This window comes from Equus asinus, chromosome 2 (genome assembly GCF_041296235.1).
Source record: "Equus asinus isolate D_3611 breed Donkey chromosome 2, EquAss-T2T_v2, whole genome shotgun sequence".
Lineage (NCBI taxonomy): Eukaryota > Metazoa > Chordata > Mammalia > Perissodactyla > Equidae > Equus > Equus asinus.
Window position 1 is genome coordinate 86,963,406 of NC_091791.1, and position 26,798 is coordinate 86,990,203.

At 39.1% G+C, this 26,798-nt stretch overlaps 1 protein-coding gene across 2 annotated transcripts in view; it reads right to left on the minus strand.

Moving 5' to 3' along the window:
- Nucleotides 1-26,798, minus strand: part of MARCHF8 (membrane associated ring-CH-type finger 8) — a 113,158-nt gene that overhangs the window by 40,421 nt on the left and 45,939 nt on the right. For both annotated transcript variants that reach the window (XM_070492987.1, XM_044759098.2), the window contains exon 2: nucleotides 23,370-23,549. In XM_070492987.1, coding sequence (XP_070349088.1) covers nucleotides 23,370-23,471 — 102 coding nt within the window. In that variant the 5' untranslated portion in view covers nucleotides 23,472-23,549. The remainder of the gene's footprint in view (nucleotides 1-23,369; nucleotides 23,550-26,798) is intronic.

Below are 26,798 nucleotides of genomic sequence, written 5' to 3' on the forward strand. Positions count from 1 at the left end.
AGTGTACAATTCACTGACATTTAGTACATTTACAATGTTGGGCAACCATCGTCACTATCTAGTTCCAGAACCTTTTCATCGTCCTACAAGGAAGCCCACACCATTAGCAGTCATCCTCATTCCCGTCTCCCAAGCCCCTGGCAACCACTGCTCTGCTTTCCGTCTCTATACTTCACATAAATGCAATTATATGAAATGTGGCCTTTGTGTCTGGCTTCCTTCACTTACCATAACGTTGTCACCACTCCCTGATGCTGCCGCATGTATCAGTACTTCATTCCTTCTTACAAGTGAATAATACTGTATGGATTTACCACATTTTGCCAATATTGTGGATTTACCACATCCAGTGATCCTCTGATGGACATTTGGGTTGTTTGCCCCTTTTGCTTATTGTGAATAGTACTGTGATGAACATGCATGTACAAGTTTTTGCTTGAACACCTGTTTTCAGTACTCTGGGGTATATACTGAGGAGCAGAATTGCTGGGTCATATGCTAGTTCTGTTTAATTTATTGAGGAACTGCCCGTTTTCCACAGCAGCTGCACTGTTGTAACTCCCACCAGCAATGTATGAGGTCCTAATTTCTCCACATCTTCACCAACACTTATTTTGATTATACCCATCTTAATGGGTTTGAATTGGTATCTTACTATAATTTTATGATTTGTATTTCCCTAATGACTAATGACGTTGAGCATCTTTTCATATGCGTTTGTTGGCTATGAAAATTATCCCCTTTTTTTTTGGGTGAGGAAGATTGGCCCTGAGCTAACATCTGTGCCAATCTTCCTCTATTTTTTTATATGTGGGATGACACCACAGCATGGCTTGATGAGCACTGTGTAGGTCTGCGCCCAGGATCCAAACCCACAAACCCCGGGCTGCCAAAGCAGAGTGCACAAACTTAACCACTAGGCCACTGGGCCAGCCCCTGAAAGTTATCTTTTAACACATGAATGTTGGAGAACTAGCCAGCCATTTCCCTCGCAGGAAGTGTAATCTTCATTTGTAAAATCGAGAAACCAAAACTCAGAGAAATTCAGTAATTTCCCAAGATCCCCCAGCTAGTAAATGGTAGACTTGGAACTCACACACAGCTGTGTCAAATTTCAGGCCTATGCTTTCTCCTGGGACCCCTCTAACTGGATCCTACCTGTAATCATGATTGTGCAGAAGACAGACTGAACACCTCCTCTAATCCTGACTTGAGCAGTGAGGTAGGGAGAATACGGAATAGGAAAGAGTAGTGCAGCTTCTCAAATTTTTAAATAAATTTCAACACAGGGGGTTGACAACTAGAACTGTTCTGTTTACAGATGCTTTGCATAACTTGGAGCTTTATGTTCAAATTATTTAAAACTTTATTTGATTGAAAAATAAAACAAAAAAGTAGTACTAGAAAGATTACTTTAAAAAACATTGCCTTGGTTGGCGCTATGGGCTGAAGTGTGCAGCCCCAAAATTCATATGTTGCAGCCCTATCCCACTGTGACTGGATCTGGAGACAGAGCTTTGAGAGGTGATCACGGTTACCCGAGGTCATAAGGGTGGGGCTCTCATCTGACAGGACTGGCGGTCTGGTGAGAAGTGGAAGAGAGTGAGCTCTCCGTCTCCATACACACACCATTTCTCATGGCAGCTAAAGCTGAACAATATAGTCAGATTCAGAAAAATTAAGAAATAATCTACATCTATCTCAAAAATAAATGCAAAACCCAGGTAGTTTTAAGGAATAACAAAACTGGCACAAAATAGAATTTTATAAGAAGCTCAAATTTGAAATAAAATTTAGGTCACATTTAGTCATTACAACTTTGACTCAGGGAAAATAAAACAATTATGTCACACAAGTTTAAGAGGAAAAGCCTACAATTTATAAAACTGTATTTCAACAAACGGACTAAGGCAATATATTTAAAGTAATGCAAATGAATCAATAATTGCCTTCAGTAAAACAATACAGTCCAAATTTACAGTAACGTGATTATCTGCTTCACTTTTTTTTAGCTTTAATGTGGCAATAATGAAGTAACAAGCAAACAGAAAATAGATGAACAAGCAAAAGACCATAACAGCGAACCATCTGCTCTTGGCGTTCATCTACATTCTCTGGATTTCAGTTTTGTCCCTTATAAAGTGGGCTTGTGCAAAGCGGGAGAGAAGTTAACAGAGACGACCCCTTTCGTTTCTCCGAGCTCTCAGATGTGCAGTATCGATGGGAAATATGCTGCCCTGCTTAGTTCCACTCAGCACTATACATGCTGCCGTTTTAAACTCATCCCCGAAGCTATGAACAAATGAGTTTATGGTTCCAAAAACCCTTCTGACAGATTAACAAATTAAATACTTTTTAAAACACTACATGTAACATGGTACGATTAGAATGATAACCTTAAGTAATGTATTAATGAATACAATCTTCTTCAAATATGTTTTCTATTAAGTAATTTTCATTTTCATTTTTTGAATATCAAATAAAGTTATGCTGAAAAAATTAAACATCTCTGTATTCATTGTTGATTCTTTTAAAACTTTAACTATACAAACAGTAAGCTGAACAGTTTTTAATTTCTGCAATTTTAAAACTCTTTATATAACTGATAATACATAAACTCTTGAAGTTAGCTGAAAAATCTTTATCAATACAAATCAGAATACATTTGTTATAAAAGTTACTATAGAAATTGTAGCACTGTAAATACTTCTTATAGTGCTGTATAAGCAAGTAACCTTTGTAAAAAGGCTATCCAACTTCTTCAGTATAGAATCTACTCATTCAGGGAACACATTTATTGACTATCTACTATGTGCCAGGTACTGTTCTAGGCCCTTGGGAATTAATGAGTGAAAAAAACAAGGATCCCTTCTCTTATGGAGCTTAAGAAAACGGTGCAGAAGGAGACTGCTTCTCTTCTCTGGATGTCTCAGAGCTCAGAGTGTATGTCTTCAAGGGATGTTTGTTTACTTAAGAGTTTCGAAACTATAAATGACATTTCATGACGAAATATGTATATCCAATTTGGCCCAGATCCCTTGAGGCTCTGATTCTTTTCATCTTTCCTCTTTGTCTCCCTCCAGCTCAAGAGCATCTCACAGCCTCAGCAAAGTTAACAGAGACAGCATCCACACAAAATAACACAGACATACAAATGGCAACATTAGAATGTCCCTACCAAATGGAATTGCATGTCTGGCTTACACCACAAACACACAGAGTAAATAATACCAACAAAGAGAACAAAGACTGTTTGTTACTGTTGCATTTATTATGCATGTACCATCCTATGAAAAGCTAAAAGATCTCCCTAGAATGAATGCTCCAGAAGAAAGATCCAAGGTGCTTTCTGAAAACAATACTTCCTCTAGAAAATACAGGAGGCCCGCAGCTGTGCTCATTCAAATTATAAACTAAGTTGTCTTTCTCAGAATTTTTCAAAGCCATAATTCCATGATTTAAAATTATATGGGCAATATTATGTCAATAAAAAAGATATTTTTTACACCAACAACAGGAGGACATTATAAAAAATATGCTATAATTTACATACTTATTTAGCTTAAGACTACTTTTCACAATTGTAAGAAACAACTTTGTTAGAAACAAAGTACACCCTTGAAAATGGAATTAAACTGCTAACCTTCTCTGGTTGGGAACCTCAACAGTGAGGCACCCTTGAAGAAATACAGTTCTCTATACATTGTTCCATAAAGCCTAACGGCAGCCCTAAAATCAATGAGAAATCTGGCCACTACTGACAGGGCACTTCTCCTACCTGAAGCTTCATTTTCTAGCAAGATGCATCGGTGAGTCCTCAGTGCAGCTCGCCCCAGCAGCATGTTCCTAGGTTCTGCATTCACAGCAGCTGCTACCCTACAGCAGCCAGCAGGAGCACATCTTCGCCTCTGGACTTGTAAGGGCTTGCTGGAGCCCTTAGCATACCACTCCTGTGATCAAACTGGACTACTTCCTCCAGCTGACTTCCAAGGAACTAGTTAGTGAATGAATAATTCATACTAAGTCCATTCCAGCAACCAATTTCTGCTCTATGGTCTACTCTCCACAGCAATTTGCAATGTAAAGATTCTAAACCATGCTTGCTGGCTATGCAAGGAATGAAAGTTTAAGTTTCTAGGCAACAACAATAAATGTTAGTGGATCTGTTTGCTCTTCTTTCATGCTAACTTAGTTGAGAGATTAGAAAAAAATGTAGAAAAGGTAAATGATTAACCACAGATGTCTAACAGAACAAAAAATTTTTTTTTCCTCCATAAAACCTGTCCTACAGAGAAGATTCTGGTTGCAGGAAAAGCAGCAAAGTGCTCGCCCTAAGATCAGCAGGTCAGTTTTTACATTTAGCAAAAGACCAGTTCCTGCAAAGCACAGAGAATCATCAAGTCATGGATGGGGGAGGGGAGCTTTCAGTATTAATGCCAGGAAACAAATTGCTTCAAACGGGAATTTTCCCCGTCTCTCAGGCTATAAATAAAACTTTCAACCCACTGGTATTCTTCTAGGAAAAACATGAACATTCATTTTCACCAATTTGTCAATGCTTACATATTTCCAAATGAGTGATGTCTAAGCAGTGAATTCTCTGCAGCCAAAAACATAATTCCAAGAGGAACTTGAACAAAAGAACGGAAGCTCATACTTCTACTACCTCAGCTCTGCCTCCAGGAAGTCCTGTTCCACACCTCTCATTTTCACCTACCTGCTCCAATCTTTGTTTCTTTTTCCTCTGCATGCACTAGGAACATCTCAAGCTTGCGCTCTGTTAGTAAGTTATTTTTTCAGCCATGACTATTCTGTTCTTAGCTGGTTCTAATTTATCTGTTCTACAAACTGGTTTTCTATGTGCCTCCTTGATGCTGTATTTTCCCTTTTTCACTTCATTCTGTTATTTCACAATATCCTTTCTGTGTCTGTGCTTTATGAAATTCAGGTTCTTAACAGCTTACTCCTTAATAGCTTTCTTGGGAATTCTCTTTTTTTTTTAAGGGAAAGTATTCTTTTTTTTTTTTTTTGCCAATCTTCCTATCTCTTTTTTCTTTTTCTCCCCAAAGCCCCAGTACACAGTTGTATATCCTAGTTCTAAGTCATTCCACTTCTTCTATGTGGGATGCTGCCACAGCACGGCTTGATGAGCAGTGAGTAGGTCCACACCCAGGATCCAAACCTGTGAACCCCAGGCTGCCGAAGCAGAGCATGTGAACCACTCGGCCATGGGCCGGCCCCAGAAATTACTATTTCTTACAGAATAGATGCTGTATGCTTCTTCTGCATGTACTGTGCCTTTTCCTCCATCTTGCCGTGTGTGCAAAGGTCTCGCCATGTCTTCTCACTGACTCATGCTTCACAGGGGCATTCTATAAAATCCTCTGTGCATGTTACTGTGTAGTCTAGGGCACCCCTTGCCCTCTCAGCTACATTATAAGCTGGTGCTGCATTCTAGCAGCTTTGTGCAGGGGTGTGGGGGGAGGGAGGATCATGGAGTGGGAAAAAGGGAAAAAGGAACCAGCTCAGCTGGCGCTAAGGCTACAAGCAGCCCTAACTCTGCTCTCTTCTCCTGGGAATATATTCTCTTCCTCCCCAATCTTTTTTATTTCCTCAATCCTTCTAAGATTTCGTTTCCATCAGAAAGAGTCAGCGCAGGTTGTTACCCTCCTCCTTTGCAGTCACTCCTTTTCCTCTAAATCCTGACTACTCACTCCCCACCTCCACCCAACCCAGGAGTGAGAGACGAGGGAGCCCTGTCACCTGCAGCTCCCCATGCGCCCCTTCTTCCACTTGCTTTATTGATATTCCCTTCGGTCAGGAGTTCTGCCAACTCCCAGTTTACTGATAAAGATAATCAGCTCTAGGGTTTATCGCTATTCTGTCTTTCTTCTCTACTACTTTCCCAGCTTGGACATTGAATCTCCAGTATGCTTTTCTTTGTCACATGAGAGAAGCGTTCAGAGAAGGGCTTCCAGTCACCTGGAATTGCCAGTGATCCTACAGGACTACCTATATCCACCCACTCTCCTGCCACAGCCATTAGGGATTTTTCAGTATTTTGCTCACTATCCTTTTCGCTCATGGAGCCTTTTAATCCTCTGGGGTTAAGAATGACTTGAGCCAAACCCTCTCAATTCTTGGAAACTTTTGTGGAAATTAATAATAGAAACCTTCATTGGAGTGGGGGAAGCCCTGTAGGGGGAGCTCTCGCACTCTCTCACACATCGTTAATTACACCAAACAGGAAGAGAGACACACTTGCCCCTTGGACAGGAGGTAAAACTACTTACTGCTGAAGGAAGATTTCTCTCACTACCTTGCAACAGCCCAGCCAATGAGAAACGCCGCCCTGAACTGTTATTTCCCGTAATGGGCTTTCCTTTAGAACAGCCCCTCCCTCCTCCTCCTTTTTCTCTACAAAGGCAGCTCCCCTCCTTTGTTTTCCAGATTTGCCCATGGTTGGCCATGGCACACACATCCTGAACTGCAGTTCTTTTGGCTATTCCCAATAAATAAATAAATAAATAATAATAATAATAAATAAACTCATTTTGAAGATAAAATAACAGGCGAATTTGTTTTTCAGTTGACACTTTCATTTCTCTCACTGACCATCAGATGTTTTCTTTGAATTTGCTGTTGGTATATTTCCGTAGTTTTTATTCATTTGCTGTTCATATCATCAAGTCTATATTAGGATGGATATTTTGAAATTTGGCTTCACTCTGCTATCTTAAAACAGAAATTACACTACTTTAAAAAAAAAAACCCTTGATATGACCACATCAAAAATAGTTCTAGGGGCTGTCCCCAGGGCCGAGTGGTTAAGTTCAGGCGCTCCGCTTCAGCGGCCCAGGGTTTCGCTGGTTGGGATCCTGGGCATGGACATGGCACCGCTCCATCAGGCCATGCTGAGGCGGCGTCCCACATGCCACAACTTAGAAGGACCCACAACTGAAATACGCAACTATGTATGTACTAGGGGACTTTGGGGAGAAGAAGGAAAAATAAAAAAATAAAATCTTTAAAAAAAAAACATTCTAACTCAAAAGACTTACAGCAGAATAGACACCAAAACGTAGCATTATAACAAAATAACTACCATGGCTATTGTTGGTCTCCTTCCCTTCTTCCTCCTCCTCAACAGAACCCTGAGTCTCTTTAGTCCCCTCTCCCCAGAGTTACTCTGTGTCTCAGGATGCTGACCTCACCCTTCCTTTCTGGAGCAGGCTGACTAGCAAGAGCACACCTCTGGCTCATGAAGTGAGATCTGCTGGAGACATGCTCACCCTTAGGGAGCGGCAAGCTTCTCTTCCTCTCACGCACAAGACCACGTGCAGCCTTCAATGCTACTGACAACCACCTACCATGTTAGGGGGAATCTGCCTTGAGATGAAACAAATCCAATGAATGAGCAGAAAGAGAGAAAAAAAGCTGGGTCCTTGAGTATGTGTGCCTCTGAAATGCTGGATGGACCACTCCTGAAGCCCATCCCTCCCTTTTATATGCACATCTTTGTATACAGCTAGTAAAGCTTTACATTGTTTAAGCAAGGTTGGGTTGGGTGTCTGCTGTTTGCAGTTGAAAGCATCTTGAAAGATGGCATCTGGACTATCTATTTACAATATTAAACCCTCTTATGTTAGCATGTGTATTTTTAAAATTAATATAGAACTTCAAACTGATTATTAAGAATCAAGTGTGGCTGAGGATGCTCAAAAAAATTCATGATTCTCAAAACTAACGAAGACATAAAAACCATCGACTCCAACCCGATCCAGAGCCTGAATCGCTGTATTATATTGCAGCTCTGGCTGTTTCTCCTCAACACTCCCAGTAACAGAGAGCTCTCCAGCTACATCCTGAGGCAGCCAATTCTATTCACTCTGCTGAAAAGTGTATCCTTATTACTACCAGGCTCCTTCTTTGGCCTGAGGTGTCTATGGGAACACTGGATTTTAAGAAGAAATTAAAAGGAGGGCAGGTGGTTTGCACAATGGTGGCAGCAGCAGCAGAGCGATGATGAACAAGGCACACTATGGACACCAAATTTCCCTAAGTATGTTAGTTGGCAGAACTGTGAATCCATTAGCATTTAACCAGGTTATTAAAACTCTTTCTTATGGACTGTACACATGCACAATTCTACCCTGTGTTTTAGGGCCTCCTTCCACTCCCCACTCTGAGAAGGATAATGTGAATATAATGTACAAGGAGAGCCTCTTCTGTAAGAAGGGCTTACAACTGCTGTAAGAAACTGAAATTTTACAAGGGACATTTTGGAACATAATATCATTCACATTGTCCTGTATTCTCCATGTCCTCCTTAGCAGACTGAAGTTTGGGTGAACACATCTAAAAAAAAAGCTTTTCAACATTTTTTCCATGACAAACCATCAGAGAAGTGTAAGGGACTGCTGGGAAATACATTAATTCTAAGTGATAAACTAATTCTCCAATTTTAAGATAATCATTACCTTAGTCACCAATCTATTGTTTTTTTATATATTTTAGATTATAACTGAAATTTTTTGAGTTATCTTTCTGTTTTTTTCTTACTGTCTCTCAACTATTTTCATCTATTCTTTGACTCTCATTCTCAAGTATCTCTGTGCTCTAGGTTTAAAGTTCCTGCTCACAGAACCATTCTTGGGGACCTTAAAACCTACATATGTACTGGTAAAGATATTGCTCCAAAGAATAGCCTCCTTGGCCGCTGATACAACAGGTGATGGACTCATACCACACTCCAAGTGCCTCATAAAGAACTTTGATTCCTTTTGGGTGTCTGAGGTGAAAGGCCAGATTATAGAGGGTCAGGCTTTCATAAGAATTCTGAAAGAGGGCAAGGCAATGGTTGTCTGGCAAGTTCTTCCAATTTTCATAAAAAGTCTACATCGAAGTCAGACTGCTCTAGAGTACTTTTGATTCTATGACCATAGTGCCACATAAAATGCAGAGATGAGAGCCCCAAGTGAGACAGAATGCAGAGATTGCAGCTTGATTCCATGTGTACTCTCCCCACTGCTAACATTCCAATCAAGACCTTTAAACTCTTAAGACGGCTCCAATGACATGTCTCTGAGGCAGCAGGAAGTATAAAGGAAAGTACCAAGACCCCTGCCTGCCTGCCTGCCTGCAGTCAACACTCGTTCAGAAATTTTCTCTGCCAGTGCCACTGCTGTAAAGACCCTGACCTGATGAACTCTTGCTTTCCATCTTAAAATCTGCTCCCTCAAATGCTGCCCAATACTCTAGAAGAGACGGCCGGCTTCCTCTGACCTTTACCATACAGGCTTATTTACTATATCCTTCACCTAGGTGCATCAACCTTAAAATTTGCCACATTTGCTTTCTCTCTCTCCTTCTCTGATACACACAGACACACATACGTTTTTCTTTTCCTTGTTATTTTTCTTTGTCTGGCTGAATCATTTGAAAATAAGTTGCAGATATTATGCCTGTTACCCCTAAATATTTCTGTATGCATTTTCTAATAAGGACATTCCTCTATATAACTACAGTGCCATTTTTACACCTTAGAAAATTAACCATAACTCTGTAATCATCTAGTATGTAGATAATATTCAAATTTCCCAGTTGCCTCAAAAAACACAGTTTATAGCTGCTTATTTTCCTAACAGGTGCCATCAACATTTACACATCACATTTAGTTGTTATGCCTCTTTCATCTCTTAAACTCTAAAACGGTCCCCATAACTCTAAAATAGTCCCCCACATTTTTCTGTTTTTCATAATAAACAATTTTTTTAAGTGAGGGGCTCAAAGTTGAAAAGTTCCTCAAAAAACTCTTAGTATCACTCTGATTTAATGGAATAATTTTTTCAAAAGTGTTACTAAAGTTCATTTGTAAAAGATTCTGGTCTCTGTGCCTGCAAGTTAGATTTGGAATGATGACGACTTATCAGTAGATTGGTATGGGAGGGCCTCTAAGGCCAAGAAAAGAGGATGGTGACACTCCCTGAGTGGCCACAGGAACCATGCTGGTAAGCAGAACCCTAAGTCACACAGCTATTTGAAAAGACCTCTGCTCTTGGGGAACAGACATCAATGAGGCTTGGGGTACGAATCCCTTGAGCGTCTCTTTCACAATTTGGGTGTGTGACTCTGCTCCTAAGTGCTAATTACACAGCCAATAATCCACAAGCATTCACCTTAGTTGGCCTAAGCCTAATTCAAAACCAAAGCCCTGAAGCAGAAGATATTATTAAGACTCCTTTTAACTGCAACCACTACTAGTTATTCACATTATTACCCGAATACTGTGACTCCGACAGCAGTTCCCCGCTATCCAAAAAAGACAGGCTTCTTTTCATAAACAAGCACAAAAAATGCACAATCTCAGCACTAGGATGACCGAGGGGTCATAGTTCATCACCTATGCAAAAGTGGCGTGGAAGAAAGATATAAAATATTCCAAAAAACAGCAAGCACCAAAAGTACCTGCCAGCATGGGGTGCTTGCTGTCATGATGGGGGTGTCTGTGAGACAGTGACTCCTTTTCCTCAGCGGCCTGTCTCACACACTTTTTCCTTTTCAGGCTATTCATTCTAACTGAAAATTGTATCCATTCCTAGGGCCTCCTTTACTGTCTACATACTACCAACTCCATAATTTCTATCTTTCTATCTCTAGCTTAGATAGACTTCTCTCTAGAGATTCAGACATAACTGAATTCTGGACATCTCCAGCTGGGCCACCCACAAGTACCTCACACTTGCACGTCCACCACCAAACTCACCATTTTTCCCACTAACCTGCCGCCCCTCCTCTGTTGAAGTGAATGATGTCACTCTCTTGTCTAGGCCAGACCTCACCTATCCCTGACCACTACAATCCATTTTAAATAGCCACCGGCACAGTGGTCGATCCCACCTCCTGTGCCTCTCCTTGCAATCCGCTCGTTTCTTGCATCCCCAAAACCACCTCTGTGGTCCAGGCCATCGTCACGCAGACTGCTGCAACAGCCTTCTAAGTGATCTCCTCTCCGACTCCCCTCAGCGAACCACAAGGTGACCTTAGTAATAATAGAGCTCCAACCGTGGAATACCCTGCTCTCCATCTTCACTGATGTCTCAGTGCCCTCAGCATCAATGTGGCTGCTCCTGCCTCATCTCACAGTTCCTGCCTGCAGACTTCAAGTTCCAGCATACTGAGTTTTTTTCAGTACCTCAAACATAGCACATACTCTTCTCTTCCCTAGGAATTTTTCCCTTGTACTATTCTCTCTGCCCCAAACACTCTCCTCTTCTATCTTCACCTATCTCCTACCTCTTAAGGACTCGTCTTTGACATCTCTTCTTCCAGAAAACCTTCCCTGTCGCCAAGAGACTGGCTCAGGGGCACTTTTCTGGACCATGGCACTTACCACACTGAACTGTCTAATTGTCTGTTTTCCCCACGAGCAGTACACAGAGCAGGAAGAAGGAGGTGGAAGCAAGGAGACCAATATGTAGGCAGCGGCACAGAAGAAATGACGAGGGCCTGGCTTACAGCTGCAGCACATGGCCTGGGAGAGATTTAGGCAGCACAGACGGTCATGCCACATTTATGCTCGACACCTGACAGAGCATCCACCATGTAAGTGCTTAATTAATATTTGTTCAAAGAATGATCGTATTAATGAAGATACAAGCTAAAGACATAAGGAAGCAAACAGAAGAACATCTGAATCGAGCTCAGTATAGACTTATTGAGTGCTGTGAGAAAATGTAGACACAGAGGGCGTGGAGCTGGGTGGGGTTCCATTAGGAGGGACATGTGGTTTGAAAAGATAGATCCCAGTGGCTGGCCGAGAGGCCTGCAAAGAGCAAGTGAGTGAAGAGCGTGAGTGTGGAGGCTGCGTCTGAACAACAGTTCTACCACTCCCCACCTGCAAACTGGGGAACCGTGAGAAGCTCACCCAAATCTTCTGTGCTTCACCTATAAAACAAAGATGACAAGGATGGCACCCACCTCCCAGTGCTCACATGAGGATCAAATGAATTCACTGAGTTAATATCTGCACAGTCCTTAGAAGAGCAGTGCCTAGCAGAGAGTAAATCTAAGTATATGCTATGTTAAATTAAATGAAATCCTCAGTGGCAGCTGTAAACATGGCCACATGTAAAGTGAATAATTAATGGACAAGTGCATACCTTGACTTACTAGAGGGAGACGTATCAAGCACATTTATTGCAAAATGTGAAAAATTTTCATACCTAGAGTTTTCCGTAGTATTAACAACAGAATTGTTTTTATACATATACACACAATTCATAGGACAAGAGGAAACCGAAACTTCTGAGCTGCGTCAAACAATACAATACCCCACTCACATCTCCAAACACATAAAAACACTAGATAAAATACAGTAAAATAATTTTTAATATATATGCAAGCTCAAAAGCAAGAAAGAAAAATTCCCAGGGGCCAAGAGAGAAGAAAAAATTTAAAATCAGAGCATCAAATAAGAGGCTAAAGCTAAAGGAAAGAAACTTGAATTATATGTTCACAACGATAAAGGAAAAATTAGAAGATACAATGTGAAGACAGGAAATTATGGAAAAAATAAAAATTTATGAAATGAAAATATGCAGACATTCAAATTAGAATTTCAATGGCAGGACGAGACCCGGCTGAGGAGAGAGTCAGTGAATAGAAAAAGAATGCTGAAGAAATCACCAAGTGCAGCACAGAGAGAGAGAGAAAGCATGGCAGAAGACAGAATGAGCTTTGTTCCCAGAGAGGGAGAAAGAAGAGAATGCGGGAGACACAATATTTGAGGAAGTAATGGGTGAAAATTTTCCACAAGTGAAGAAAGACATGGGTCCTCAAATTCAAAAATTGAAAAAGCACACCTAAATCCCAAGCAGAAATGGGGTAAGCAAATACAAAAGCATAACCAACAACATCATAGATCAAAAAAGTTCTGGTTGCAATATACTAAGGAGACTGTCATCAGAGTGTTCACTGCATTCTATGACGTGGCTCTTCTCTGTCTCTCTGCTACTCTACAGGCTCCTTGAGGGCAGGAATCTTTCCAGGACATAATATACTGTTAATATCTGTTTGATGCATAAATGAATGAAAGAATAAATGTGTACAGTATATTTGCATTAATGTGAAAGCATTTTGTTTTTTGCTGAGGAAGATTCACCCTAACATCTGTTGCCAATCTTCCTCTTTTTTTTTTTTTTTTTGATGAGGAAGATTGGCCCTGAGCTAACATCTGTTGTCATTCTCCTCTTTCTGCTTGAGGAAGATTGTCAGTGAGCTAACGTCTGTGCCAGTCTTCCTCTATTTTGTATGTGGGATGACACCACAGCATAGCTTGATGAGTGGTGTGTTGATCTGTGCCCAGGATCTGAACCCATGAACCCTGGGCCGCCAAAGCAGAGTGTGCGAACTTAACCAGAACATCACTGAGCTGGCCCCAATCTTCTTCTTTTTTTGCTTGAGAAAGATTAGCCCTGAGCCAACATTTGTGCCAGTCCTCCTCTATTTTGTATGTGGGTCGCCACCACAGCATGGCTGGTGAGTGGCGCAGGTCTGCATCTGGGATCTGAACCCATGAACCAGGGCCACTGAAGTGGAGGGTGCTGAACTCAACCACTATGCCACAGGACTGGCCTCTGAAAGCACTTTTTAAGAGAAAACAAAATATTATGGAAAAAATATCATACAAATTCAAGTGACCATGGGTAAAGTATTTCTCTTTGGAATTCTCACTTCATTTGTGTAAAATAAAGGCGTCATCTTGATGATGTCAGATATAAAAGCCACTAACAATTATTATAGGATACTATGACTATAGTATTATGTTTTGAAATATCTGCATTAAAAAACAAATTTGTGTAGTTTTCTGCCTCCTAATTGTTTAATTCACATTGAACAGCTATAAGAGAATAGTGAGACCCAACAAATCATAATCATAAGCCCTGTGGTGGTACCAAGACAAATGTATTCATGCGTGACCTTCACTCGTTTTATATTCAACACACTAAAGCCAACTGCGAATGCTTCACTTACTGTATAACCAAACTAGACCCTTGGTTTTACCCACATCACACAGGCTCTTACCTAGCAAACTCTCACTAGAGCAACATCACAAAGGTCAGCTACAGTCATTCTGTGCATTCTTCCATCTCCACACCCTAAATAAGTAAACAGCAAACGGTTACCCATCCAAGACTTATGTGAGAATTGGCTGGGGAAGGTAAGCTGCTAATATATAAAACAACCAGGACGAATACTGTTGGCTTTCGACTAAGAATATTTCAAATGGCAGGACCTCAAAGTTGCACGTAATTTTATCTGCATTTAAGCTTCAAAATCTATGCATGCAAAAGAAAAATGTAGTGGTTCAAAATGATCAACTTGTATTTAATGTTTGGTAATAGCATGCTCTTTTCTTATTTATAGAAAAACACCTAAGCTTTTCTTCATTCTCAAAGAAAACAAGCCTTACAAAGCAGAAGATAACCATTTAGAAAAGAATCAGTCATATTTGGTTCTTAAACAGCAAGCATGCTATAACTTTCTACATGTGCGTGAGCAAATGAGGAAAAGCTCCCAGCACATTACAGTGATAGATTTGATTACCAGACAGGAAAAACATGCTTGGAAGCAGGTTTGAAAAAAATCACTCCAGGGACCAAGGAAAGGTAAACAGATGACAAAAGAAATCCTGGTTTCTAGGTATGAGAATATTAATCTCTCGGCACTCTCACAGGTACAGTAGATGGGTGATTCAAGAAGCCATGCAAAGATCTCACGGAGAATGAGGCCTAACCAAAGACAGTAATTTGGGACAGGTATATTTTAAAGATGCATATTCATCTCTTCATTTAAACATACTTCTATGAAGAAACTAGGAATGGTCTAGAACAGAACAACCAGAATGTTGACAGACTCAAATATGTAATACACGAAACAAGGGATTTTTATACTGCAGAATAAGACCTGTTGACAGTTCCTGGAAGAAAAAAACAGTACTGTTAATAAGAGAAAGCCACAGATTGTTCTTATACTGGATCTCAAATCTCTGATAACCCAAAAAAGAACGGAATTTCCTTTGGAAGTAATGGGTCAGCACCACAGGAGATACCCTAATGGGGCCCCAAGAACAAGCTTGCCATGATGACACAGAGCAGGTTCAAGCATTAAACTCAGAACTGGGCTAGATGGCTCTGGAGATTCTGGGATGTTAAAACACGGATTGCTTTCTCTTATATTAGGTTTTTCTGATTTAAAAGGGAATAATTTATCCAGTAGGGAATAATTATTAAGAAGTAAAAGTGTGGTGGTTATGCCTTCAAAATACCATTATCACTCAAACAACTGTGAGGCCATCTTTTCAGAAGATGTCAGGTAAAATATAAGTAAAGTATTAGCTGCCAACATTCAAACATTTTTGTAGCAAGTATAAATGTGTTTAGATGATCATCATCCTGATCATGGTAAAATCCCCTTACTGACCCCAGAAGCAAGATGGGCCCCCAATAGGGCCGGAAACAGGACTGTTTACAAATATATAAAAGAAAATACTACTTTCATTTTCCATGCAGCTCACTGGTTAAATGTAAGCTAATCATTAAATTACCTCTTTGTTTATCAAGGGATACCATGATACAGACTGGTCTTTCAGTATCCATACAAATTTCATTTTAAAGGTATAGGGAAGAAAGTTAACAAATGTATTTTCTGGACAACTTTGTAATTTGGGTTCCAGATATAATTAGGTTGCAATAATTCAATGCCCTCACACTCAAAGTTTTCATTTGGAGATGAGACGGGGAGAAAAGCAGAGGGCAGAGCATCCACTCTGCTTGTCCAGATAATGGCAAAAGTGATGTGGTTGGTGTCTTCCTAATTCAGCAAAGTCTGTAGCAGCAGTGGCAGCTTTTCCAACCATGGTAAAGACGGTGATTTTTTTTACCAGAAATGGCAATAGCAACTTTCTGATTTGTCGTCTCCTGATCTCAGGAAAGCAGTCCAGCGATGCTAGGAGTTAGCTACTCCTGGACACCCAGTGAAGGCCTGCTCCTCCAGCCCTTACAATTACTTTGTAAGCATCCATTTCCTCGTATTAAATCCTTCTCTTTAAACTAAATGGAAACGATACTGTTGTTTACAGTGGACCCTGGAATCCTGTTAATAAGAGAGTTCACGTGTTAATAACAGGGCGAAACAGACATTATTCTGAGACAGAAAGTAATTTATAAATATTGTCAAATGAAATGTAGATTTCTTTCTTTCTTTTTAACAAAGTAACCATTAACCACGACAGCAACAACACATCTTTTTTTGCGTGTGTGAGGAAGATTGGCCCTGAGCTAACATCTGCTGCCAATCTTCCTGTTTTTTTTTTTCTCCTCCCCAAAGCCCCAGCACATAGTTGTATATCCTAGTTGTAAGTCATTCTAGTTCTGCTATGTGGGACACCACCACAGCACGGCTTGATGAGCATTGTGTAGGTCCACGCCCAGGATCTGAACCAGTGAACCCCAGGCCACTCAAGCAGAGCGTGTGACCTTAACCACTCGGCCACGGGGCTGGCCCCTGAAATGTGGATTTCTATACACTGATTTGATAACCAAATAGGAAATTGTCTTTTAGACTTAAATAATCCTACTTAAGTACACAGCGGGATGTTTTAAAACATGCTTAAGGATAAGCAAAGACATCAAACAATGGGAAAAGAGGACAGAAGAATAAGAAAAATACAGATTAAAAAAATGGTGAAATTATTTGTGTGAAAAAGAAATGAGCACTGGGAAAGAAATTAAGAAAAATCTCAGGATAATCAAATGCAAACTTATTTAAGATACTACAACCATGCTGAAATTTTTTTTAAAAGTCTACAAAGATACCCATACCACTTGGTATCTTTAAGTCAGTTTTATTTTTAAATAAATTTTGAGAAGTTCAATTTGGATCTTATAATAAAAAAGTTGAATAGAGATATGGAAGATATAAAAAAAGGATCCAAATTAAAGTTCTAGAGATGAAAACTATACCACATGTGAGATAAAAAATACACTAGATGGAAGTAACGGCAGATTACAAGCTGAAAAATTAAAGATAAATGAACTTATAAACGTAGCAACTAGAATTATCCAAAATAAAACACAGAAATAAAAAAATAAAATTTTAAAAAGTTAAAAACACAACATTGGACAACTTCAAGCCAATTAACGTGTGTAATGGAGTTCCCCAAGAAGGGAGGAAAGAGAAAAAATATCTTAAAAATATTCCAAATTCAATGAAAACTGTAAACCCACATACCCCACAAAGCTCAACGAATCCCAGACACAAGAAATGAAGTGAAAAAAAAAAAAGGAAAAATATAAAGCTGAAAGAAGTCATTACTAGCCAATTCACATTACAAGAAATGTTAAAGGAAGTCCTTCACACAGAAGGAAAATGCCAGATGGAAATATGAGTCTACTCAAAGAGATGAAGAACACCAGAAATGGTAGTAAGATGAGTAAACAGATATAATTATTATTTTAATCTTTTTGAATAAAAAGTGTTTTAAAAATAATAACATTGTATTCTTGGGTTTATAACATATATACAAGAAAAATGTATGATAACAATAGCATAAAGACCAGGAGGGGAGAAATGAAAGTTTACTATTGCAAGGTTTCTACAGTATACTTGAAGTAGTATAATTATCACTTGAAGGTAAACTGACAAGTAAAAGATACATACTACAAACCCTAAAAAATTAAATAAATAAAATTTTAAAAACAATAAAATAAAAAAATCACTAAAATAAAGAGTTACAGCTTATAAACCAAGAAAGAAAAAAAAATCTTAAAAAATATTCAATTTTTAACAAGGCTGAAAAGGGAAACAAAAACCAGATGGGACAAATAGAAAACAAATAGGAAGATCAACCTAACCCTATCAATAAGCTCATTAGATATAAACAGTCTAAATATCTAAATAAAGAGGCAGAGATTGTCAGACTGGATAAAAAGGACCTAACCATATGCTTACATGAAGAGCACTTTAAATATAAAGACACAAATAGGTTAAAAGTAGAAAGATGGAAAAGGTGCTACCATACTAACACTAATCAAAAGAAAGCTGTGGCGACTATATGATTATCAAAGTAGACTTCAGCGCAAAGAATATCATCACCAGGGATAAAGATAATCATATCATAATAATAAGGGGGTTAATTTATCAAGAAGATCAAACATGCTTAAATGTTTATGCACATAATAACAGAGCATCAAATACATGTAGCAAGACTGGTATACCTATAAGGAGAAATAGACAAATCCACAATTACAGTCAGCAATTTCACTACCACTCTTTCAACAAACAGAACAACTAGACTACAAGGATATAGCAGACTTGAAAACACTATCATTCAACTTGACTTGACTGACATTTATAGAACACTCCATCCAATAATAGCAGAATACACCTTCTTCTAAAGCACGCACAGAATATTTACCAAAAGAGACCATATTCTGAGCCATGAAACAAGCTTCAATAAATTTAAAAGGATTTAAGTACTGAAAATATGTTTTCAGAGCAAAATAGAATTAAATTAGAAATCAGTAAGAGCAAGATATCTGGAAAGTCCCAAAATTTTGGAAATTAAATAACATGCTTAAAAATAACCCATGGATGAAAGAAGAAATCCAAGGGAAATTAGAAAGTATTTTGAACTCAATGAAAATGAAACTCAACATAGCAGAATTTGTGGGACGCCGCAAAAGCAGAACTTGGGAAATTTATAATCACTAATACCTAGGTTAGAAAACAAGAAAGATCTCAAATAAATAACCTTAAGAAGCTAGAAAAAGAAGAGCAAATTAAACTCAAAGAAAACAAAGGAAGGAAATAAATATGAAAGCAGAAACCAAAAAAATAGAAAACAGAATGAAAATGGAGAAAATCTATGAAACCAAAGGAACTCTTTGAGAAGATCAATAAAACTGATAAAGCTCTGGTCGGATGATCAGGGGAAAAAAAAGAGAGAAGACAAAAATTACCAGTATCAAGAATGAAACTGAAGTTATCATGACAGATTCTAAAGATATGAAAAGAATAATAAGTGCTATAGGCTGAATGTTTGTGTCCTCCCCAAATTCACATTCATATATTGAAATCCTAATGTCCAAATGTGGTATTAGGAGGTGGGCCTTAGGGAGAAGATTCGGTCATGAGGGCAGAGCGCTCTGGAATGGATTACCGTCCTTGTCAAGGAGGCCCTAGGGATGCCCCTCCTCCCTTGGCCATGAGAATGAATGCTTTCCCTCTAAGATCAGGAACAAAATGAGGATGTCTGTTCTCACCACTTCTATTCAATATAGCAAAAGAGCTTGTACGAATGTTCACAGTAGCCTTATTTGTCTAAGCCAAAAACTGGAAATAATCCAAATGTCCATCAACAGGAGAATGGATAAACAAATGGTGGTACCTCCATGGATTCTACTCAGCAAGAAAAGGAGTGAACTATTGATATACACGACTTGGATGAGCCTCAAAAGAATTAAGCTGTGAGAAAAAAACTGGACCAAAAAGAGTATAGAATGTATAATTCCATCTATAAAAAACTCTGGAAAATGAAAACTAATCTACTGTGAAGGAAAGCAGATCAATGATTGCCTGAGGAAAGGGTTGAAGAGGAGTGCAAGGGAGGGATTACAAAAGGGCATGAGGACACTTTTGGGAGTGATGGAAATGTTTACAATCTTGATTGTGGAGATAGTTTCATGTATGTAAATAGATGTCACAACTTATCAAATTGTACACTGTAAATATGTACTGTTTATTGTATGTCAATTATACCTCAATAAAGCTGTTTAAAAACAAAATAAAACGTAAAAAATAATCTTGAAAAACATAAAGCGACCTATCAAACCATTACAAGACAAGGAGTAAGTCTAGAAAAGAAATCAATCAAAAAGCAATCTGGATGGCAACAGATCAATTAACCTTCTTGGATACAGAAAGATGCAAAAATCAGCAGTGCTGAGTCAGCAAAACAGGGCAATTTGGAAAAGGTCAATGCCAAAGGACCACAGCACAGAAATAAGGGAACAAATCTGAGAAAATACAATAGCCAAGAGAATATGGAAATTTAACCTCCAGCAGCAATCTCTGAGAACCAGAGTACAGAGTTCATCATCAAAGGTAAGAAAGAAAAGGTTTCAGAACTGAAAGAAGACTGAAAGGCCCAAAAATCCCCCACAAGAACCAAAGAAAGCCACCAAGAACAGCAAGACATTAACCAATAACTCCTTAAACTATAAGGAAAAAGAAAATATTCTCCAAAAACGTATAAAGAATACTTTTCTTTTGAAAGAATGTAAACAACCACCACATCAGGTTCCTAATTGCAGACCAGAAGCTGGAAGGCAATGGATCACTACTTATAAAATGCTAAGGGGAAAAGAAAAAAAACTCTTCAAGAAACACCCAGCTCATAAGCAAAAGCAGAAATCATTTTATGGATTACAAAACATTCCTCTTCCCTCCATAGTGGTCCCCATACCACTAACACTGAGTTACTTCATTTATTTATCAACTGTATTGACTACTGTGTAAAAGTCATTACCTCTCCTTAGAACTGTAGGTATGGGCTCATGCAACTGGTGCTAGAGAGAGAATCGCGTATCTGATAAGCATAGGTAAAACTGTATCAACGTTAATGGTTGGAATATTTGATTCTGAGTAAACTGTAACGCTTCTCTCTTCTCACAAGATTCAGAAGGAACAAAATTGTTATCAATATAATGAACTGTCTCATGTTATCCAGAGATTATGAGATAAATTTCACCTCTGCAGTTCTGAGAATAGTGGGCGATGGGATGGAAGGAAGGGTTCCCCTTGCATAGCTTCTCTTTCCCCCCCTCTCCTGCTCTCCCAAGCACAGGAAGATCAGATGTCAAAGGATTTTGTTTTGAACTCACTGTGTCAGGGAAACTGGATAAAGGAAAACAGGCTCCAGTGAACAAATATTTACCTTCCAAACAGATCCTGACACCACACTTTAGAGCCTAGAAACCTGCAACAACCACTTTAAGCACTGTACCAGCTGCTGCCAAAACTCTTATGGGGCCCTTCCAGCTCCTGTCTCAGCCATTCTCCCACTACCTGCCGCCCCACCTGGGCACCACAACTCCCCAACTGGTCACACTGCCATCAGGTGTTCAAATTGTTCCCCGCACTAAGGTGACAGGATCGTTCCTCTTCCCAACACAAATTAAAATCCCAGCTCCATGAATATAGCTGTTTAATGACACTTATTTAAACCTTAAAACCCCCATCAAATAGATCAATTCAGTAAGTACTGAATACCCACCTACAACAAATCTGCAGTAGGATTTTACATAATGAAGTATTTCTCTTCCTGGCCTAAAATGCTGGATGTCTTCCTTTCTCTATGCCAAACAAGTATGTATAGCTTCTTCATATACAAATCAAGAAATTCCTGCCATCTGGTGTCCAAATTCAACACTTCAGGGAACTAGCAGCCTCAATTTGGTATAGGCAAGCACACTAGACTAAGGAAATGTTCCATTTAGAGGTATTGAAAAATACATCTGAGCTAAGAAGGATTCTAAGAAAAGACTATTAATTTAAATGAATCTTAAATGAAGACTATTAACTTAAATAAAAATTGATAGAATATGAAAAGGATTCCCAGCAAGTTGAAGAAAAACTAAAATACTGAAAATACTACATCCAGAAACCATCTACGTCACCACCAGCCCTAGTCAGCATTTCAACCAATGCTGGCCAAGCCTCTCCTAAGAGCTCAGCGAAATGGAAAGGGTGCAGATTGACAACACAAACAACTGAAAAAAGGAAAACACAAACTAAGAATATGGAGACCTCTTTTAATTTACATGACACCTTTTCTTTTTCCATAGTCCATGTACTTCAAGAGCTATGATACGATAGATTTGGTTTTTTTAAATTCTTCATGTAATAATGGAAAGAATGGTGTCCCATCAAGTATAACGATGCAACTTCAAACAAGACACAACCATTCTTGATTTAATAAGGATTCTTGAGAGTCTTGGACAAAGTTTAAGTTGTAGCTACAAAATAGGAATGCTAGGAGAGAACTAAGGAACAAATGTTTCTAGAGCACATTGCGAAGGCAAGGAAGAAAGCAGGAGTCACCCTGACTCCTCCCTGTTCCTCTGGACACGTGATCATCAAGCCCAGTGGATTAATCAACTACATCTCTCTCTATTCCCATCACCCCGAGCTTAGATGAAGTCTCCATCACCTTTCCTCTAGGCCAGGGATCCGCAAACTACAGCCTACAGGCCAAATCTGGTTGGTCACCTGTTTTTGTAGATAAAGTTTTGCTGAAACACAGTCATGCTCATTCATTTATATATTGTCTTTGGCTGTTTTCTTGCTACAAATGGCAGAGCTGAGGAGATGTGACAGTTACAGTTGCAAGTCTAAAATATCATCTGGCCCTTTACAGGAAAAGCTTGCTGAATTTGGCTCATGTAGGCTATTAAATAATCCTTTGACTAGTCTCCCTACCACCCACTCAAAGCGCTCTCCAAACTGCAGCCTGAGTGAGAGCTTTATGAACACAAATCTGATCCCTTACTCTTCTGCAAAGATAAACCCAAACTCCTTAAGGTAACGCCTGTAACTCTTCCAACGTTCCATCTTCCCACTACTCAATTCGACCCTTATTTTCCAGTTATTCTAATCTCTTCACACTCACCTCGCCCTAACCTTTGGGCTTTCGGCATGTGATATTTCCTCCAACTGGAACACTCTACTTTCTCCTAGTTAACTCTGGGTCACCATTCGGGTTCTCCATGTAAACGTCATTTTCTCCAGGAAGCCATTCCTGACCACTTGGGCTGGGATTAGATGGTCCTCAACTTCCTCCATCTCTGATCTTATAGATTCTAATGAATATTTGTCAGGCCAGATCAAGAACCACATGATAGAGACAGGCTGTGCGATATTAACCAAGATACCTTTGCAGCAAGCAGAGACTAGTGTGTATGAGGCATTCACACATTTTTCTTCAAAAAAATTTATCCTTTGCATCATGTTCTGAGAATCCAAAGAACTTTTTCTCAGCAATTTACCATAAATAATCAGGTAGATTTAACCAATGAAAATAAATAAGTCATGTACAACCATGGCAGAATAAGTTGATACCAAAATGTGAAAACTTAGAAATCTACAAAAAGACACATTCTTCTGAGTACAACTATTTATACCATGTACTTTTTAGTATATTACTAGAGAAAACCTTGATCTTCTTCATCTTCAGAGCTTATTATCCTAGACGATACTTAATGAAAATAATAAAAATAATGAAACTAAAAAGAGGATGATCTCATTACCTGCTCTTCCCTCTCCTTTTCTTTGGTCTTATTTCTGTAGATTCTAGCAGAGGTGGCATCCTGGGATGGAATGGCAGAGATCTGACGCAGTGGCATGCTCATCCCAGCCTCCTGTCTGGTCCTCTTCTTTACGGAAGAGAGTCTTCAGTGGTAGAGTCATTTTGGGCCATGGACTTTAAGCTGAGAGAGAAGACAAGACGTAACTGAGCTGAACACTTTTCAAATTTCCAACAGTGAGATCAGTATTTTATATTTATATTCATATTTATACTCAAATAAGTTACAATGTCTGACATAGATATTTGGTCTCCAAAAATGATAGAAGCTAAATGTCTACGAGGGAAATTGTATCATTTTTCTCATGTAGTAAGATGGGAGCACCTGAAGAAGGCTGGTGGATCAGGTACATGTATAATCAGATATTAATTTTCCATGGCTACTTAGGTTTTAAATACAGCAGTGTCATCTCTCATTATAAGAATATTTTTGAAGTTAAGCTTTTTTCTTGAACAAGCATTCATCCTGATATAAGCTGTGATCTTTCCTTAAAACTGCTGCCCTTCAGTCCACATAATGGTAAGACTAAAGGTTAAGAAGTCTAAAATAAATTTAAAATATCTATGATTCATGCTTAACCTTCCAAAAGTCTACACTCTCTAGACCAGTTGTCGGCAAACTTTTCCTGTAAAAGGCCAGATAGTAAATATTTTAGGCATTGTGGGCCATATTTGCTACAACTACTTAAATCTGCCATTGTAGCATGCAAGTAGCCACAGTGAGTATGCAAATGAATGAGAATGGTTATGTTCTAATAAAACTTTACTTACAAAAACAGGTGGCAGGCTAAATTTGGCCTATGGGCCTGTAGTTTGCTAACCCCTGCTCTAAAGGATTTTATAGGAAAGATGAGGGTCATCATGGACATTCCGGGGACCATGAAAAGGCTGCTCTTAAGGAAAATAATAGTGTCTGAATAAGCCATATTCAATGATTCCAGGCACCCCTGCCTTTTTTCTGGTTTTCTCCTACATCCTCTAAAGTGCCTAATAATTGAATCGTGTGTTCTCTCTCTCTCTTTCTCTTCCCCTACCCACACCGAGATCTACCAAACTCTGTATACAAAACCAATTAGATATAAATTATACAAATTATCTATGAGGTTCAACATAATAATATTTCATGCTGTTCAAATTTTAACAAAGGATGGAAGCCTTAAACCAAAAGAACAAAATTCTAATTTGGGGATTTTCATTTATTAACCATATATTTGGGAGGTGGGATGGTAGGCGGGGAGGGTGAACAATAAGGCCTGACAACCCTAAGGTAACGTGTGACAAGCAGCCATTTATTCCCCCTCTCCCAAAACTCTGCTCTGGACCAAAGGTAGGTTTTTAGGTGGCTAGTCTCACCTCTGACAGTGTTACTAACCAAATTAAGAGCAACAGGGCTCACAAAATGGACTTCTCTCTCAGGACTCTCTGATCAATAAGCAACAGGAAGGAACAAAAAACTGGAAGGGATCAACACATATGAGAAAATGAGCTAAACAAATGTTCTGTTTTAAAAAGTCTAGTTTTATAATAGATGGGTGGTAACTCATAACCAATAAAACAGGAAAATAAAGTAGGTGATATCAGCGTCTAGATATAATCAATAATAAAGAAAATGTTAGTGTCTAGGTATTATATATCACCCACTCTATTTCAAGCCTTTGTTGAGGCTGACACAAGATGGGGCATGATATCCAAGAAGCAGTCTGAATATTTGTGTTCACATTATGCAAACAAGAGGCACTTACTTACTGCTTAGTTGTCTTACACTCTCCGGAAGATCACAATAGTTAGTGGTGAGCAGTTCTTTCATCACTAATGCATTAAAGTCCTCTGCCACAAATGACAAACTCCATGTGGTCTCTTGGAATACTTAGTCAAATTAACCATGCCCAGAGCCCCACCATATATCATGCCACCTTTGGTGCTCCTGGTATAATCATCATTATTACATCATCGGTACAGAACCATGACAAGCATGGACAGGACTATTTATGCCAGAGAAACAGAAATGTGAGGGTGTTTGAAATTTTTTGCATAATTTTACAGGGCCTCCCTCTTTACAGCCATTTAAGTTACTCTTCAGATATGCACCCCCATCTCCAGGTAAGAGACCTGAAAGTTCGCCTGAAGCAATCCCTTTCCTATGTCAGACATATATTGGATGAAAGTGATAATTTTAGGGGCCCACCCAGTGGCATAGGGGTTAAGTTCACGCACTCTGCTTTGGTGGCCCAGGGTTCACCAGTTCGGATCCTAGGCATGGGCATGTGCACCACTTATCAGGCCGTGCTGTCGCAGCCGTCCCACGTATAGGGCAAGTGGGGCACAGATGTTAGCTCAGAGTCAATCTTCCTCAGCAAAAGGGGAGGACTGGCAGAGGATGTTAGCTAAGGGCTAATCTTCCTCAAAAAAATAAAAGAAAAAAAAATTTAGAAAGTGATCATTTTAAAAACCAAACTACAAAACAGACCATGCCACTTTTTATATGAAGGTTCATATGAAAAGCGTAAAGCAGGTATTACTGATACTATTCTCTTTGCATAATTTCCAAATATCTGTTTTATATGATTCAATTCATCTTTAATTAAGAGCAAAAGTTAAACCTCTACACTATTGCCTGACAATCCAGGCATAAGGCCTTCAATTCCACTAATGCTAACTTACAAAATATAACACACCTGATAGGAACATCCATATCTAGAAGAACTGGACTGACAAAGTTGGTTGTTTGAGAGTATGGCCACGGACAGCCAAATTCATGGATTAGAAGACTTACTATTGATAAGATGGCAATTCTCCCAAAATTGATCTACAGATAAAGCAATCCCTATTAAAAGCCCAGCTGACTTTGTAGAAATTGGATAAGCTGGGGCAGGCCCCGTGGCCAAGTGGTTGGGTTTGTGCGCTCCGCTGCAGGCGGCCCAGTGTTTCATTGGTTCGAATCCTGGGCGCAGACATGGCACTGCTCATCAAGCCACGCTGAGGCAGGGTCCCACATGCCAGAACTAGAAGGACCCACAACGAAGAATATACAACTATGTACGGGGGGGACTTTGGGGAGAAAAAGGAAAAAATAAAATCTTAAAAAAAAATTTAAAAAAAAAGTATGAAGAAAACACAATGAACATTTAGAGAAAATAAAAACGAAACTGGATAAGCTGATCCTAAAATACATATGGAAATTCAAGGGATCCAGAATACCCAAAATAATCTTGAAAAAGAACAAGTTGGAGAACTGGCACTTTCTAATTTCAAAACTTATCACAAAGGAATAGTAATCAAGACAGTGTGGAACTGGAATAAGGACAGATATATACACCAACAGAATAGAATTTAGAGTCAAGAAATAAACCCATGTATCTATGGTCAACTGATT